At 41.2% G+C, this 19,284-nt stretch overlaps 1 protein-coding gene across 1 annotated transcript in view; it reads right to left on the bottom strand.

The window, feature by feature from the left end:
• Positions 1–14,672, bottom strand: part of sesn4 (sestrin 4) — a 31,455-nt gene extending 16,783 nt beyond the window's left edge. The window contains exon 1 of the mRNA XM_060927836.1: positions 14,478–14,672. Coding sequence (XP_060783819.1) covers positions 14,478–14,537 — 60 coding nt within the window. The 5' untranslated portion in view covers positions 14,538–14,672. The remainder of the gene's footprint in view (positions 1–14,477) is intronic.
• Positions 14,673–19,284: the final 4,612 nt, after the last annotated feature.

Below are 19,284 nucleotides of genomic sequence, written 5' to 3'. Positions count from 1 at the left end.
GAATTCTTATCCTAGGTATCTGATCTAATCAAAAGGTACATTTTCTTAAAATAAAAATACCACTTACTTGATATTGAATCTGTAACCTTGATGAACCATGAGGTGAATTTCGTTTGTCTTTTTATCTGCCGATTATCTTCTGATACTATGAAGTTATAATGCAGTCTTTCGTATTTCGTTTCTAGTTGTGACTGGTTCCGAAGTTTATCAAGAAACAGAACGGGTAATCGAACTTGATCAGGATAAGTGCTGATTGGTTATGAAGTGTTGCTATCGTTACACTCATTCTTACATCATGATGATAACGTGAGATCAACTGTTCATATTGTGAGATCACGATTCGCCGTTCTGGTGATTGTAATGCTCATGTGCATGCGCTATTGTAATCCTTATGCGTATGCGCAGTGCGTGATTGTTACACTCTTGCAGCATGGTGACAGTGGCTACTGCCACTAAAGCTAGGTAGCCTTTTATGACGGTGTCATCATAGCACTTACGACATCATAGGTCAATATTAAAGCCATGGGCTTATAAGGTCCTAAGTGTTGTTAGGTCTTCATAAAATGCTTGTGGCAGGGGATAGTGATGACCATTATTATTATTATTATTATTATCATCATCATCATCATCATCATCATCTGGCCTACTAAGCACCACCATCACATTTTGGATTTTAAAACCGATGTTTACGCCCGTTAGAGGCTAGTCTGGTGTGGATCAGACGTCATCAGGTACAGCATCAAAACTTATTTATTAGCTATACCTGTAATTTCTTGGTCCACTTTGCAGATCTGTGCCCAGCTACAGTTACTTAATCAGTCTGATGAGATAAAGAGGGACAGCCCTACAGCTAACTCAAAGCTCTTAAAGGGGAACTGAAGTCATTTTTAAACTTGTTTTATTTCTTAATTAACGTGTTATTCAATTACGTTTTCAGTTTTAGTAACCTTATATCGTGACTCCGTATTGGCAACTAATTGCAATTAAATATTATACTTATCGGCCTATTCGTTTTTTAGCCATGTTGAATTTAGTTCGTTTGGTCCACGGCAGGCGTCGCTTATCCAAACGAAACATTGCACAAAATCGAGTTTAAATGACGATTACTGCCTACTTTTTTTTTCCAAACATTCCTGATTGTTTTCATAGCAAAAGTTCCAGCTTGATTACATCAGCTTCTTTTGACAACGCTGGCAAATGTCGGTCACTTTCCCTGTGTCTGAAATCGCTCCCTACTCACTATATAGGGCACTATATAGTGAGGATGCCATTTTGTAGTGCTGTCTGAAACCTTAGTGAGGATTATTTACACCCTATATTGCGCACTCAAAGTATCCCACAATGCATCACGAAAAGTAGTGTACAACCGATGGTCACTAACCGAAGCAATATATCCCATCATGCATTGCAGCCGCACTGAAAGAAATCAAATTAAAAGTCTCAAATTTGATTTAATAAAAGGCAGCGGCAAAGAAGAAAGTATTCAGCCTTGATTTAAAAGAACTGAAAGATGCAGGTACTTTGTATTGATTAATGTGGGAAATGTGCTCAGTATAATATGGATTTATCACAAAAATACATGCGTGTATTTATTATTTTGAAAACCAACCAGCCGACTGATCCGGCACGTTTTAATTGTGCGACAGTAATGACGTAAATAACAGCGCAACGGACGAGTGTCCGAAAACTTTTTTTTTTTTCCATTTTACCAATGAGCTCACTATATACTCCTCTATATAGTAATTCCATATATAGTGAGTAGGGAGTAGTGAACGAGTGAACGATTTCGGACACAGGGTTTGATTTCCGCTGTACGTTTTACTTCCATCCTACGATGTCTCGCACTTGTCTCAACTAAGGCCAAAAAAAAAAGTGTTTTAGGTAACATGAAATACTAAAATAAGGTCGGTAGGTAGGAAAAAGTTTTTTTTTTTCTTAATTTTTTTTTTTATTTTGTTCGAAAAAATTAACACAAGTAAACATCTTACAAAATAGTATTTTGGCACAGAATCCTTTATACCACACATCATAATAAAATAAGTGTTTTAAATCTTTAAACGAATAAAAAAAATATCGCGAGAGTTCGAGTTATGATCTACGGAAGCGTATTGCTGCCACACTCAAAAAAAATTGGCTTAGAATCAAGTAATTACGTGAAAAGATATTGTTAAAGTTATCACATTTTTACAATATATTTATCATGTAATAACATATCACGTAATTTCATGATATGAAATTATCACGTTATTTCATGATATTTTCATGTAATAACGTGAAAACATCTTATCAAGAAATAACGTGAAAATAACGTCGTAGGCTAGGCTACTTCCATTAAAAGCAGACGGCCTAGCCTAGCCTACTGTAGAACTTGGGTCGAGCAAAAACACCGAGCAAAAACATGGCTGAATCCTGAATGACTTCTATTTGTATAAATAGGGGACTACATAGGCGGCAAAATGTAGTGTTTTTCCCTGCCATGGAAGTGCACTTGTATACTGAAGAGGAAGCAAATTTGCATTACAGCCTTGAATGAGGATTCAAAATGGCGGCTCGGCTCAGTTTTGCCTTCCTCCTTCAGTATACAAGTGCACTTCCATGTTTATGCAGGAGGGCTGATAGAAGTGGCGAAACATTTTACTTTTTATCGTTTCTTTCACAACTTGAATGCATTGAAACAAAAAATGACAAACTAACGCCGCTTACACTAAAATATCGAGGGAAATTTGTAATAAAAACTTTACGGTCGGCAATTTTGACGCGGAAATTCTCGATCGGTCGGGTTACCGGAAACACACTTTTTTTTGGGCCTAATCTCGTTTACGGCCACTGCTTTGACATCTGGACTGAAATATTACATAGTATATTTCAAAAACACTCATAACTTGCTATAGCAGTGACAAAATAGCTGTCAGAAATACATTCCTATATTTAATAAAATGAGAATTTAAAAACATTTGCTTTCAGTTCACCTTTAAGCAAGTGGGTGAGGTAGTAAACAGCAAGGCAGAATCACCTCATCTATTGGGAAAAAACATTTATTTGACAGCATGATTCAAGGCTACAGATCATCCCCCGTTACAATCTCAACTTCATTAGACAACAGAGTTAAGCCTCGGTCACAACCGGCCGTACGTGCTCCTACGGCCGGTCTACGTGCAAAAAACATAAGAAACGCATGGAGGGCGCGCGTGTGGCGTGCTGATTTTCCAGCCGTAGACTGGCCACAGAGGTTCTTTGTCATGTCAAACAAACTCTACAGGTGCTTACGTTTTTTTCAGGTTGCAAGACAAACTTACAGCCAACGCGTGTCTTTGTGAAAAAAAAAAAAAGCAGCGATTTGGGAAACGCCAAAAATCGCACGGCCAAAGAATCATACGTCCGGTTGTGACCTAGGCTTTAGAAAATGAACTAACTGGCTAAATTACGAATTAATCCAAGCCCTGAAAAACAGTTTCAGCGAATTAAAAGAGAAAAGCAACCCCAACCAGCTTGCTATACTAGTCTGTTTTACTACTGTTTCCATTTCTACCTTTCAGCTCAAAACATGTACGAAGGAAATAAGGGCTTTCTATGCGCTTCATGTTTTTGGTCTAATAGTGAGCTGTGATAAATGGCTTACTACTTGGAAAGAACACCAACAATCTATTACTTGCTTGGCAGCTGGGCAAATTTCATGTCAGACTTGTGTGCGCGCAGATAACGTTGACAGAATAGGACTGCAGAGTACACATGCGTGTACGCGCGCACACATTATTAGCTCGAGCAAAGGTGAGTGCTACATGGTCAAATACCAAAAAGGAGGAGAAAAAAAAGCAGCAAGAATATACAGGACGTGAGAAGGTATTTGGTTTTAAGAGAGGTGACCATCTCAATTTTGTGTGAAGTAATATGTCAGGCTATCAGACCAGCGAAATCATGCAAAACGCAATACAAATACAGCAAGTGCTTTTGTGACATGCAGAAAACGTTCCACACTGACCAATCACCGAGGTGAGTCAGCAGGTCAAAGGAATAAACAAGAGTGCTCTGAGAGCACAATATCCCCCACACTGGCAACTAGGCCATAACTCTGCTAAAATGCGACTGAATTGAATGAAATTACGATATGCGTATTACCGACACATAAAGAATCCTGCCAAGTTTTGTGAAATTCCTCCAAAAAATTAGCCTAGTAAACTAGATCCACCCGCCTAGCGGCCAAAAATATTTTTTGCCTGCGAGTGGGTCTAGCCTCGCACCATATAAACAAAAACACCCCGGGCATCAAATCGTGCCCGCCAATCACAACGCAAGGTTTTTGTTTGGATTCTTTGGGCGGGCTTTTGCAGGAGTGACGACAAAGCTGCGCGACGCTGGAGAAAGCACAGCAGGAAAGATGGCTATGGCTAGTGAACAGCGCGCGTTTGACTCCGCTTTGGAATCAGTTTTAGAAGAATTAGACTTGGAGTTTTCATTGAAACATGAGCAGGAAGAGGCTCTCCGCTCATTCCTTTTCAAGAAGGACGTTTTCGCTGTTTTGCCGACCGGCTATGGCAAAAGTCTGATCTACCAGCTGGCTCCGCTCGTAGCCAAAAGGATGGGGCTAGTTTGTGCAGTACGAAGAATTCATAAACAGCTTTGAAACATTACTTTTTGATTGTTTCTTATTTTCCCGTTATTTTAAATTTAAGGGAAATTATTTCACCAAACACCACTCTCAAAAACTCTCAAAAACAGTTTAAGCAAACCCTTGAAAAACACTTGAAAAAAAATAAGTGTATGTTAAGTATGTGGTACAGACTCCAAACTTGTGGTCATTATCTCCAAACTTCTTAATATCTAGAACCTGTTTATTAATTAATACGCATTTTGAAAAATTATTTATTTCAAGGCCTCCCCCACTGCTTTCTGTCGCTCTGACTACGTCACAGTTACTGTTGCGCTGATTGGTCAGAGCGTTGGCCTATACGCACAGAGACAGTTTGAAAGACAGCGGGTTGTTCCACCCCCACCCTTCGGAAATGTCTACGAGCGAGGCCAGACTAAATATTCACATTTAGGCCGAATCCCATTTCACCCCTTGGACCAACCCCTTGGCCCTTCCCCTCCATTTTGCGCGTTCACGTGAAGGGGTAGGGGTATCCCAATCCCAGTTAACGCGGAGGGCTAGGGGAAGGGGTAGGGCTTCTGTACCCCTCCAAACAGAGATTTTCCTGGAGCTGACTCCGAACGAAGGGGTTTGAGTGATTTCCCACAATGCCATGCGGATTTCAGCAAGATTTCATGCAGATTTCAGAAAGATGGCGGTTCCCGCGGCGAAAGATTGTCATAAATGTATTTTCTCCATTATTTACGTGTTTTAAGTTGTTATCCAGAGGAAACACGCCGCTTGATTCGCTTTCGAGCTGAGAATGAGCAGCGATTTCTGAAATCCAAGCTGCTGCTCAAAAGCTTTGGGAGGGAGTATTGTTTTCGGTTGCTTGACTGCGTACGTTTTGTTCTGTTATTCTCGCTTTTATTGTTTACATGAGTGTTCTGACACCTCATTCTGTCGGATGTGGTGCACGAAGCGCCAAAGATATCCCATTCAGTGGTGTTAGTTAACAAATCACACCCTGCCAGCAGAGATTTCTGGTTCTGCCTCTGGCTCTGACTGTAGCGGCTGGTCGCAGCCAATGACGCATTTGGTCGCGTTTTGCTAACGTAAACGCTGACAGAGGTACGCAATGACGTATGCGATCGTTGAAGGGCTATCCCAATACGTAGGGGTTGAATTTCAAGCCCTATCCCTTGTAGCTCAGTTTCAAGGGGAAGGGCCAAGGGGAAGGGGGAGGGGTAGGGGTAGAAATTAGAATTGGGATTGGGCCTTAGTCTGGCTTGCCAGGCTACCAAAAAATGGTGAGAGGAGTTGATTTCAGAAGGCAAGTTCCCTTTCCGGGGACGGACTTCGCCATGACATAATCCCCCTTCGGGCCTTTCGGCCAGCGGGGAATTTAAAAAAAAAAAAAAACAGACATATAACCTACTGTGTTCTATTTTCAAACTGCAATGCTCGATACATTAACTTTGCACATATAGCTGGATCCTCGTGAAGGAAGAGGCCAGGTGTAAATCTCGTTAAGCGGTGCAAATTCCAAACTCCCGAGCACTAAGCCGCACCAGCACGTAGATTTGCTTAAGGACGGCCAAGCGAGTGCTGATGTTTCCCCTCTCCATACAGCAGAGGCCAAGTCACCAGAATCAGGCAGTTATAAATATCTGCAAGACAGCTGGGACAGCAGTTGGACAGATAAGAGCAAAATGGCATCCCTGCACAAGAGACAAGCAACAAAGCACTGACGTCCTCATGGGTAGAGAAGCAGGAAACTAACCCGTTACTCCGGACAGGGTCAGGAGCATGTTTACAGTCAACCTCTCTTCTGTACATCTCCCTAACTAGACTGTGTGTTAAATCAAGCAATATGGGTCAGGGCAGGTTTTTTGTGTCAACACACTGAGGTGCAGGTGTCCAGCTACGGGGTCACACCGTGCGTGTGACTAAGACACCAGATGTCTGAATGGTGCAAAAGAAAAAATTACTCAATATTTTAAATATTTAACCAGATACTGTAACTGCTACCTTGTTAGCTAACAAACAACTGCTGCTTAATATATCTGGTCTTTGTTCAGCTTTTCTGGTTAGGGTGAGCCTGTAAGAAAGTGTCATCTAGTGTCACTACAGCTGTCCAAATGTCAGTCTAAAGATTTGACAAAAAAAAAGACGCAATTTGAATTTTTTTTCCCTCCTTTGACTCATTTAAAGTAACGTAACATGAGGCAGTCCAAGAAAGTTTCCCCCATTTTCAAAACACTGCCTTCCTGGATTTTCCGTTTCCTTGCTTTTAATAAAAGCGTTTCCTTCCAAAACAACAAGCAAAGGTGTTTATTAAGGTCTAATCTCACAAGCCAGGCTTCTGGCATTCGCTCGAGAGGCTACAGAGAACTGCTGATATTCACAGAAATGTTGCCCATCACTTGAAGACACCTTGCATACTCCCAGATGAGTAAACAAAACTCTCGTAAGAATCACTGAAAGACGTTGGGAGTGGTCTACAAAACCTAAGACAAAACGTTTTGGCTCCGAGAACGCATTTAATGAACGGCAGCGAAGCCGTTCAGGGATGACGCAACAGCCAAATGCAAACACACAAAACATGTTGACTCAAGTTAATTCCAGTTAAAATAACACACAAGAAATTACTACTCTGTCTGAATTGGTAATGTAACACATATGATCATGGTCATAGAAAGTCGACCTAAATAGAGCAGAGCATCATGTGGGTTTATGAACCGGCGGCCAGCACATGCACTGTTTGAGCCTGTTGAAAAATATTTTCATAAATCTAAAACACAAGTCATTTAGTGTTATTATACTTTCACAAGGAGGTATTTAATTACATGCATCTGCATTTTATCAATTGCAGGGCCTTTTAATGTAATTACTTCAAATTCCCCTTACTCGTCGACTGTTAGTACAGTCGCATCCAACCGTGTGTGTGTTTAAGTTCATCTTATAGAGGATCCTCGCTGATGGCTCAAATAGTCCTGGATAAAAGCATAGAGCTAATTTCCTTAACAGAATAAAAAGGGTTAGGCTTGTGAAGGCTGTGAGTGGTTTTGTGAGACAGATATGGCGTCACTTCGTGTTGTAACAATTAACCAAAAAGCCTAATGAGAAGAAATACACCTCCATTACAAAGTACTTCAACTACCAGGCAATCAATCAATGGGTTTCAATTACCAAGGTCATGTTTTAAATGAGGGTGGCACGGTGGTGTAGTGGTTAGCGCTGTCGCCTCACAGCAAGAAGGTCCGGGTTCGAGCCCCGTGGCCAGCGAGGGCCTTTCTGTGTGGAGTTTGCATGTTCTCCCCGTGTCCGCGTGGGTTTCCTCCGGGTGCTCCGGTTTCCCCCACAGTCCAAAGACATGCAGGTTAGGTTAACTGGTGACTCTAAATTGACCGTAGGTGTGAATGTGAGTGTGAATGGTTGTCTGTGTCTATGTGTCAGCCCTGTGATGACCTGGCGACTTGTCCAGGGTGTACCCCGCCTTTCGCCCGTAGTCAGCTGGGATAGGCTCCAGCTTGCCTGCGACCCTGTAGAACAGGATAAAGCGGCTACAGATAATGAGATGAGATGTTTAGATAGATAGATAGATAGATAGATAGATAGATAGATAGATAGATAGATAGATAGATAGATAGATAGATAGATAGATATCTGATGCATATGTGGCAGTGTGTGAAATTTCACTCCATGGATGTACTAAGCATAAGCAAGTGCCACTACATCAACTCTTGCAGTCTAATACATGACCGTTAATAATAACCACATTTGGGGAAAACCCTTTCACAACTGAAATTAAAACATGACTGCACCAAGTGTCCAAAAGGTTCCCATTCAACGAAAGACTGAAAACTAGTAACCAAGCTGGCCGTGAACGAGGCTACGAGATGCAAACCTCAAGACTCCTGGAACAACTCAAACTCTTCTCTCTTGGGGATTCTCCAGAGAGCATTTTGCTAGTAAACAGCTCTCTGATCACAATTATTAACAGTGAAGCCTACAACAGACCCACTGTACTGTGTAAAATACATTACTGTAAATACCATACATAAAAGAAATACTAAAGCTGACCAACATGATGGGACACAAATACAGAACGAAATGTAAATAGGGTCTAAAACACTATTCACAAGGGACAAGATTTCAGGATATATGTGATAACCGCTTAATTACATCTCATGGAAGAGTACTCCGAGAGCACAATATCCCCCGCTGGCAACTAGGCCATAACTCTAGTAAAATGCCACCGAATTGAACGAAATTGCAATATGCGTATTAACGACATATAACAAAGAATCCTGCCAAGTTTTGTGAAATACCTCCAAAGATTGTGAGAGGAGTTGATTTCAGAAGGCAAGTACACTTCCTGGGATGGACATCGCCACGACATAATCCTCCTTCAGGCCTTTCGGCCAGCGGGGGATAAAAATTGTGAGGGAAGTTGATTTCGGAAAGCAAGCACACCTTGATGAAATTGCCAAAGTACAAGTTTGTTAATAATCAAGGGCATAACTCTGGTACAATTCGCCCAAATTAAGCAAAACTTCAATACGCGTATAACAGTCATATAACCAGGGCTTTGAACCAGAATTTTTTTCCTATTGGTTCGTTCCGAACAGAAACGGAATTTTAACGTTTCCGGTTTGGGGTTCCACCATTAAATAGACGTTCCCGAACTGGTTAGAACAAAAAAATTTCGTTCCCGGAACGGTTAATTACGTTCCCTGTCAGCTGTTTAACAAATGGCTATAAAATTATGTCTCTGTCTCATCCAGCTTAAGCCAAATGTAGGCTAATTCTATTACAACCTTCATTAAATAAGACAAGAAATAATTCAAAACAATTATTATTTCAAATGTTGGCGATTTGGATTCTCAGTATGTCTTCCCATCTACACAAACAGAAAAAGTGCCAAAAATGAAAGATAATTCGTTTAGTGTGTTACCAAAGGCTAGTCAGGCCCTATAGAGGGCTACCGCATGACGTCACCGCGCCGCGAGATTTCGGTAGTCGCCATATTGGAAGACCAAGTACACATCTATGCAAGTACATACATTCATAAAACAAACTACACCTGAAATGTAGCCAGGGCCGGTTCTGCCCTAATCTGGACCCGGGTGCAACATCGTGCAACATCACGCAACCCCCCCCCCCAAAAAAAAGTCTAAATCAGGACAACCATCACATAACTATAAACATTTTATATCAACTATTTTAACTAAATGGGCTATAATAAATAAGCCTGCAGGCAGCCACGGCGGGCTGCCTCAGAAAAGTAACCATTCAATGACAACTGAAAGCCTGCAGCCACGGCGGGCTGCCTCAGAAAAGTAACCATTTGTCCTACCTTAAAACTCGTTTTGCATTTTCTGCCTCCTTTTTTGTATTTTCGACCCTCCGTTTATTTTCTTTCCTTTTCTGAAAACCCGATTTGTGTCCAGACATTTTGTTCTGCTACCAACGAACTAACTCGTCAGGTCTCGTCTCTCGAGTCCGCGATGATTCCCGTGGGAAGGGCAACAACTGATACATTTTTACAAACAGCCAATAGGGAGGTTGCAACGTTCAGGCTCTCCTTTGCTCAGACACTCAGTAATTCACTAATTATCACATGGAGACGTGATAGCAGTCCACCTTCCCGCTCTCTCCATTCAGTCAGCGAACGTCACACAGGAAGGTGAACCCCAGCGGGTCATAGAAACTTGCGCAGGAGAAGAATGGCTTTTTTATTTGTAGGCTACGGAAACTTTGAGGAACGAAATAAAAACCGGTATTAACCGGTTACCATTATTTTTAATAAGCGTTTCTGTTCCGGAACATAAAAAATAATAAAGTTTCTGGTTTCGTTTCTGTTCCATGTGAAATAGAAAAAGTTCCCGGTTTTCGTTTTCGTTCCTTGAACCGGTTCAAAGCCCTGCATATAACAAAACCTTTTGCCAAGTTTGGTAAAATTCCTCCACAAATTGTGAAAGGAGTTGATTTCAGAAGGAAACCACAATCATGAAATTGTCAATTTTGTTCATCAAAGGCTGTAACTCTGGTAAAATGTGACCAAATTTAACTAAGTTACAATATACGTATTACCGACTTATAACAAAGCCTTTTACCAGGTTTCGTGAAACTGCTCCAACAATTGTAAGAGGAGATGATTTCAGAAGGTTAGCACCCTTTCCTGGGACGGTCATTGCCACGACATAATCCCCCTTCGGGCCGTTCAGCCAGCGGGGGATAATAACTGATCTCTGTAGATGTACATGGTAATTACTCCATGTCTGCTACACACATCATCCGTTTAATGAAATTTATCTACTTTGCCCTTTATTGTAAGCGCTTGTTGCAGAGCTTGTGACCATTACATGTCCATAATGTCGGCTTTACCTGTGCCAACAACTCAGTGCTTACCCAAATCCCCCAGAAGCCTTACTTATCTCACAAGTCCTTTTAAACACACACACACACTATATATATTTTTTATTATTCAGCATTTCAAACTTGACTACTACTTTGTTTTCATTTGGGTTCTGACAAAAATCAGCACTTCCTTGAGAAAATGCTGTGCAAGAAAATATACTGAAGGAAAAGCATGATACGTATTTTTCTACAGAATACAATGGAAAATAACTTGTTTACCAATAGAATATGTTACCTAGGGTTATTTTGATACGTCTTTTAATATTATGTTAAAGCTGATGGTGTAAGCTTTCCGGAAACAGTATAAAAAAATGTTTTTAATTCATTAAAAAAATTTTACAGACATAATGGATTTGAGAGAGATTAAATTTCCAGGGATACCCCTGTAATAACTACATTATCCTATCTATTGGTGTTTAAAAAAAAAAAAAACAATTCCAGTACATCAGAATGCTTTATAACACAAACATCAGAAGGTGAAATTTCTCAATTACTAATCCACAGATGCCTAACGTGAACAGAGACAAAAAAAAAAATGCATACAGAGTGTGTGTGTGTGTGTGTGTGTGTGTGTGTGTGTGTGTGTGTGTGTGTATATATATATATATATATAAAAAACATACATTTAGTGTCAAATGTGGCTTTTTGGTCTCGACAAGCATCCCTGTTTGGTCATCTAAAACATGCATAGGCATGCCCTTACCGACAGTCAACATGAAACAGGAAGCCAGTCATACATCCTCCTGGCAAGTCCCTTTAAAGTTCAGCCTAGAGTAAAAGTGAAGTTGGTACTTTCAGATTTGCATTCAAGACCCAGAATTCACCCAATAGCGCACGCTTGTTTTTCCCCTCTACTGTCTCACTTCCATTAAATAATCATGTCCATAACTTTTGCTAAGTTTTCATAGCATAGGATTTCGTGTACTTACATAAACAAAAAAGACTGCCTCAACTCGTACTGCTGGTATCCAAGTCTGTTTATATCTGACTTATCAAACCAAACACTGCGCAGATTTGAATAGGTTTAAACGTGTCTAATTTGAATGGTACCTTGCAATACAAAAGTGAAAAATGCCCGATGGAAGAAAACAAGTCCCCAACCTTGTTCAGGTGGCTTCTGAAGTTCTGCATTCAGTCTATAACCAGATCATAGATTTACACACAACAGTGAATGTGATAGTATGTAATTAACGTGTCTTCAGGACTCCACTACTTCAGAGACGCCCAAAACCATAGCACGCTGAAAAGTTGGGGAAAATGAGGCTATCGAACAGAAGAAGAAAGCAGAGGCATTATTTATATAACACAATAGTTAAACTACAACCCAAATCATCTAAACAAGGCACTGAATGTGTAGGACTTCAGTGTCGGGACCAAAAAAAGAGCTGGATGAGATTCAATCTGCCTTCTCAGAGTGCTGGGAGGGGTCCGTCCTTGTCGTGCACAAGTGTCCCTGGTGCTGTTACAAAAACAAAAATCCTTCTTGCTACAGTGGAAATACTCTTTTGGTATGGCAACCTGAGGCAAGGAAGGGAACAAAACAACCAGCTGCAATGTTCTGGGGGTTAGATGAAACTCAAGACAGCAACACACACACCCCAATTGCAATGTCGACACACACACACACACACACACACAATCAAACACTAATGTAAAATACAATATGACACAGCAATTTAAGCAAAAAAAAAAAAAATCCTAATAATTCAGCGATCTGTGCACTGCATTACGTTTTTGAGGATTTGTTTTATATACAGTATGAACGACTATATAATTACTAGATAGTTTCTGGAACATGCCAGACTATTGCACTCTCGCGATTGTTCGAAACCATAAATTAATCTAATACCACAGAGGCTGAAATACATGTCGAGTCATCCAATAGGAACACATTCTCAAAGCTACAAGTGTACATGCTATCCGTCTTATCTTCTCTACAGTCCATGCTATACCAGAATTTATACAAAACCTTACAATATTATATATGACCTCATCTTTTACAATGATGCAATTTAAATACTTGTTTGCACTCTGAGCTTTAATCCCACTTTTGCTGTCAAGATTTATTGTAAGGGTCATGAATAACAGGTGTGTATAAGGTGCATTATACCTGACAACCCTTTTTAAAAAATGAAGGAAAATTACTGATGATAGCTGGGGGAAGAAAAAAAAAAAAAAAAAAAGACCAGCACATCCATTGTTCCTTTCAATACTGAAGCAGTTTCTGGATGACGCGCCCTCTAATGGCCAGAGGCGGAAGCGCAGATAGCAAGGGAGAAAAACAACTTTGATTGGCAGTGCATCAGCATCACAGCACACAAATGCTAACAAAAAAAAAAAGAAAAAAAAAAGGCCGCATAACACACACACCGTTATGAAGCTAAACATATGGAATATAGCACGGAGAAAAATGTCACAAACATTTGATCAAGGGTTTTTGTTTTTCTGTCTGGACAAATAGCTTGCCTTTTTTTTTTTCTAGCTTTGTCTGAATTTACCAGGACTGCTTCGGATCAGGCCAATGTTCATTCAAACTACAGAAACGACATTATTCATCTCTTCACACAAGTGTCTTCACATAGAGGTCATTTTGTGCATATGGAATATAGCCCAGCTCTACTTAATAATAATAATAATAATAATAATAATAATAATAATACAGTAGCAGTGTCGAAATGAAAAAAAAAAAGACTTGGCATTTTCATTTTTGCATATCCAGATAAAATGTAAAGCACTTTAGTGCATGTCAGAGTTGTGCACAGAGCATATTAATAGCATGCAGTGGCCCTTTTGTGCACCACAGTGAACAAAAAGATTAGCAGCTTGCAGCTCCACACAAAACAGCCAAAACCAACACTAGACAGAAAGACCTGGTGCTCAGATAAAACTAGATTTGTATTAGAACACTACTCAGAACCATTTCTATGATGCACAAAGCGAAAGACTAATAACACAAAGCCAAGTTTACATGAACAGGAGATGGGATAGTTGGAATTAGTTCACTAATGTGAGCTCCTTTAACACAAACACCTTCTCAAGTCTTCATGGTCAAAGGGAAGTTTTAGGTTTACCAGCTAGATTAGCTCACATCAGCTAGCGAACAATAGCCACACAGCCAGGATTTGGTCATAGCAAGCTAGACATATTCACTTTAAAAATATAAATAAACAAGTTGAGTACAGATATATGTTATAGCTATGTGAATAAATCTAGTGTTCACTGTGGGCTGTTATAATAATTATTAAAAAAAAGAAAAGAAAAGGAAAGGGGGAGCTAGAATTTAACACACCAGGCTTTTAAAGAAACATGCACACTTATGAGAAACCATAAAATAATTACTAACTGGATCTTAACATGATTGGATGATTTTATTATTATTATTTTAAGTTCCAATGACATCTTTATCCTGCTGAACTGCAGGTCTGGGGAGGAAAACAACAAGAAGAAGACAGTTTGAAAATATTATTTACTACATCACATCTACCTGACTCCGGACACGCTGGGATCCAAAGCGATAATCCATATTTTGCGCACAGATGATCATTTTCCTCGGTGTAAGTGCATGAATACGGCTCCTCCGTCTTTCCTGGACTTAAAGTAAGTCGCGAACAAAAGCCGAGCTGCTCTGAAATGTAGTTTCAAGCCCGGACATGAGCCGCAGTGTTACTGGGTGAAAAGCATAGACTGACACGACCAGGAAAAGAGCAACCAATCAGAGCGCCCGAAGGGCGGGACCAAAGTGTAGGCGTGCTCAAGACAAACATCCAATCAGCAACCGCATGTACGCTTTTGGGTTACAGCTGTAAGAGATCTGAGCCAATCATGTGGTGGAAAAGTATCTGGCTGTTTTCTTCAGGCTCTGATGAAATAAAAATACATGAAATTAGACCACATTCCACACTTAGACCAAAAGGGGCGTTTAAGCTGTGTTTCGAGTTGTTCATCTCTAAAAGGTGGAGGAGACGCTTCGGGACAAATCGAAACCTTTTTCTTTCTCGAAGTGAAACATGACATGATCAGTATAACCCTGCAAAAAATGTCCCATAGAAGTTCTGTAGGAGACTGTGAATTGTGTCCTATAGAACTTGCCAAGTGTGTTCTTTAGGATAGAAAATTTCTATTAAAACTCAAACTCTATAGGAAATCTATATTTGAACATCATTTACTGGCTTGGTGTTTTTGTGTCTACTCAAGAATATTTCCTTTATATAATGGTGGTGGCACCGCTGTTGGGTTCTTCTTTTGGCTGCTCCCGATTAGGGGTCGCAACAGCAGATCTTTCGTCTCCATTGCTCCATGTCTTCCGCAGAGAGACAACTTAACCACTGTTGGGTAAACCATACTAAAGGAACTGGAGAGAGAGCCCAGAGGACCTCAGACCATATACAGCTTGCTGGCATGCGATATGATTTGTCTTTTTGCTCCCTGTCTTTGATAGGAAATCTATATTTGAACATCATTTATTGGCTTGGTGTTTTTGTGTCTACTCAAGAATGTTTCCTTTATATAATGGTGGTGGTGTAGTGGTTAGCGCTGTCGCCTCACAGCAAGAAGGTCCGGGTTCGAGCCCCGTGGCCGGCGAGGGCCTTTCTGTGCGGAGTTTGCATGTTCTCCCCGTGTCCACATGGGTTTCCTCCGGGTGCTCCGGTTTCCCCCAAAGACTGAGTTAGGTTAGGTTAACTGGTGACTCTAAATTGACCATAGGTGTGAATGTGAGTGTGAATGGTTGTCTATGTGTCAGCCCTGTGATGACCTGGTGACTTGTCCAGGGTGTACCCCGCCTTTTGCCCGTAGTCAGCTGGGATAGGCTCCAGCTTGCCTGCGACCCCGTAGAACAGGATAAAGCGGCTAGAGATAATGAGATGAGAATGAGATGAGATAATGGTGGTGGCACCGCTGTTGGGTTCTTCTTTTGGCTGCTCCCGATTAGGGGTCGCCACAGCAGATCTTTCATCTCCATTGCTCCTTGTCTTCCGCAGGGAGACAACTTAACCACTGTTGGGTAAACCATACTAAAGGAACTGGACAGAGAGCCCAGAGGACCTCAGACCATATACAGCTTGCTGGCATGCGATATGATTTGTCTTTTTGCTCCCTGTCTTTGATAGGAAATCTATATTTGAACATTATTTATTGGCTTGGTGTTTTTGTGTCTACTCAAGAATATTTCCTTTATATAATGGTGGTGGCACTGCTGTTGGGTTCTTCTTCTTCTGGCTGCTCCCGATTAGGGGTCGCCACAGCAGATCTTTTGTCTCCATTGCTCCCTGTCTTCCGCAGGGAGACAACTTAACCACTGTTAGGTAAACCATACTAAAGGAACTGGAGAGAGAGCCCAGAGGACCTCAGATCATATACAGCTTGCAGGCATGCGATATGGTTTGTCTTTTTGCTCCCTGTCTTCTATAGGAAATCTATATTTGAACATCATTTATTGGCTTGGTGTTTTTGTGTATACTTAAAAATATTTCCTTTATATAATGGTGGTGGCACTGCTGTTGGTTTCTTCTTCTTTTGGCTGCTCCCAATTAGGGGTCGCCACAGCTGATCTTTCATCTCCATTGCTCCCTGTCTTCCACATCCTTCTCTACCACACCTGCCACTTTCATGTCCTCTCTCACCACATCCATGTATCTCCTCTTTGGCCTTCCTTGTTTTCGTGTGCCTGGCAGCTCCATCCTCAACATTCTCCTTCGAACATGCTCTGCATCTCTTCTCAGGATGTGCCCATACCATCTCAGTCTCATCTCTCTTAGCTTAATTCCCAAGCTCTCCACATGTGCTGTCCCTCTGATATGCTCGTTCCTTATCCTGTCCAACCTTGTCACTCCCATTGCAAACCTTAACATCCTCAACTCCGCCACCTCCAACTTTGCCTCCATATACAGTGGGGCAAAAAAGTATTTAGTCAGCCACCAATTGTGCAAGTTCTCCTACTTAACAAGATGAGAGAGGCCTGTAATTTTCATCATACTTGTAGGTACACTTCAACTATGAGAGACAGAATGGAGGGAAAGAATCCAGGAAATCACATTGTAGGATTTTTAATGAAGTAATTGGTAAATTCCTTGGTAAAATAAGTATTTGGTCACCTACAAACAAGCAAGATTTCTGGCTCTCACAGACCTGTAACTTCTTCTTTAAGAGGCTCCTCTGTCCTCCACTCATTACCTGTATTAATGGCACCTGTTTGAACTCGTTATCAGTATAAAAGACACCTGTCCACAACCTCAAACAGTCACACCCCAAACTTCACTATGGCCAAGACCAAAGAGCTGTCAAAGGACACCAGAAACAAAATTGTAGACCTGCACCAGGCTGGGAAGACTGAATCTGCAATAGGTAAGCAGCTTGGTGTGAAGAAATCAACTGTGGGAGCAATTATTAGAAAATGGAAGACATACAAGACCACTGATAATCTCCCTCGATCTGGGGCTCCAAGCAAGATCTCACCCCGTGGGGTCAAAATGATCACAAGAACGGTGAGCAAAAATCCCAGAACCACATGGGGGGGACCTAGTGAATAACCTGCAGAGAGCTGGGATCAAAGTAACAAAGGCTACCATCAGTAACACACTACGCCGCCAGGGAATCAAATCCTGCAGTGCCAGACGTGTCCCCCTGCTTAAAGGAACAGTCCACCGTACTTCCATAATGAAATATGCTCTTATCTGAATTGAGACGAGATGCTCCGTACCTGTCCGAGCTTTGAGCGACCTCCCAGTCAGTCAGACGCAGTCAGACGCAGTCAGATGCGCTGTCACTCCTGTTAGCAATGTAGCTAGGCTCAGCATGGCCAATGGTATTTTTTGGGGCTGTAGTTAGATGCGACCAAACTCTTCCGCGTTTTTCCTGTTTACATAAGTTTATATGACCAGTGATATGAAACAAGTTCAGTTACACAAATTGAAACGTAGCGATTTTCTATGCTATGGAAAGTCTGCACTATAATGACAGGCGTACTAACACCTTCTGCGCGCTTCGGCAGCGCATTGCAATGCACTGCCGAAGCGCGCAGAAGGTGTTAGTACGCCTGTCATTATAGTGCAGACTTTCCATAGCATAGAAAATCGCTACGTTTCAATTTGTGTAACTGAACTTGTTTCATATCACTGGTCATATAAACTTATGTAAACAGGAAAAACGCGGAAGAGTTTGGTCGCATCTAACTACAGCCCCAAAAAATACCATTGGCCATGCTGAGCCTAGCTACATTGCTAACAGGAGTGACAGCGCGTCTGACTGCGTCTGACTGACTGGGAGGTCGCACAAAGCTCGGACAGGTACGGAGCATCTCGTCTCAATTCAGATAAGAGCATATTTCATTATGGAAGTACGGTGGACTGTTCCTTTAAGCCAGTACATGTCCAGGCCCGTCTGAAGTTTGCTAGAGAGCATTTGGATGATCCAGAAGAGGACTGGGAGAATGTCATATGAAACCAAAATAGAACTTTATGGTAAAAACTCAACTTGTCGTGTTTGGAGGAGAAAGAATGCTGAGTTGCATCCAAAGAACACCATACCTACTGTGAAGCATGGGGGTGGAAACATCATGCTTTGGGGCTGTTTTTCTGCAAAGGGACCAGGACGACTGATCCGTGTAAAGGAAAGAATGAATGGGGCCATGTATCATGAGATTTTGAGTGAAAACCTCCTTCCATCAGCAAGGGCATTGAAGATGAAACGTGGCTGGGTCTTTAAGCATGACAATGATCCCAAACACATCGCCCGGGCAATGAAGGAGTGGCTTCGTAAGAAGCATTTCAAGGTTCTGGAGTGGCCTAGCCAGTCTCCAGATCTCAACCCCATAGAAAATCTTTGGAGGGAGTTGAAAGTCCGTGTTGCCCAGCGACAGCCCCAAAACATCACTGCTCTAGAGGAGATCTGCATGGAGGAATGGGCCAAAATACCAGCAACAGTGTGTGAAAAACTTGTGAAGACTTACAGAAAATGTTTGACCTCTGTCATTGCCAACAAAGGGTATATAACAAAGTATTGAGATGAACTTTTGTTATTGACCAAATACTTATTTTCCACCATAATTTGCAAATAAATTCTTTAAAAATCAGACAATGTGATTTTCTGGATTTTTTTTTTCTCATTTTGTCTCTCATAGTTGAGGTATACCTATGATGAAAATTACAGGCCTCTCATCTTTTTAAGTAGGAGAACTTGCATAATTGGTGACTGACTAAATACTTTTTTGCCGCACTGTAGACCATTGCTGGCATGCAATATGATTTGTCTTTTTGAACTTTAGGTCATAAGTATGGCTAAAATGTCATGATCAT

The sequence above is a fragment of the Neoarius graeffei genome, chromosome 8, assembly GCF_027579695.1.
Source record: "Neoarius graeffei isolate fNeoGra1 chromosome 8, fNeoGra1.pri, whole genome shotgun sequence".
Classification (NCBI taxonomy): Eukaryota; Metazoa; Chordata; class Actinopteri; order Siluriformes; family Ariidae; genus Neoarius; species Neoarius graeffei.
The sequence above is the reverse complement of the archived record's forward strand: the minus strand, read 5'-3'. Positions and strand labels throughout refer to the sequence as shown.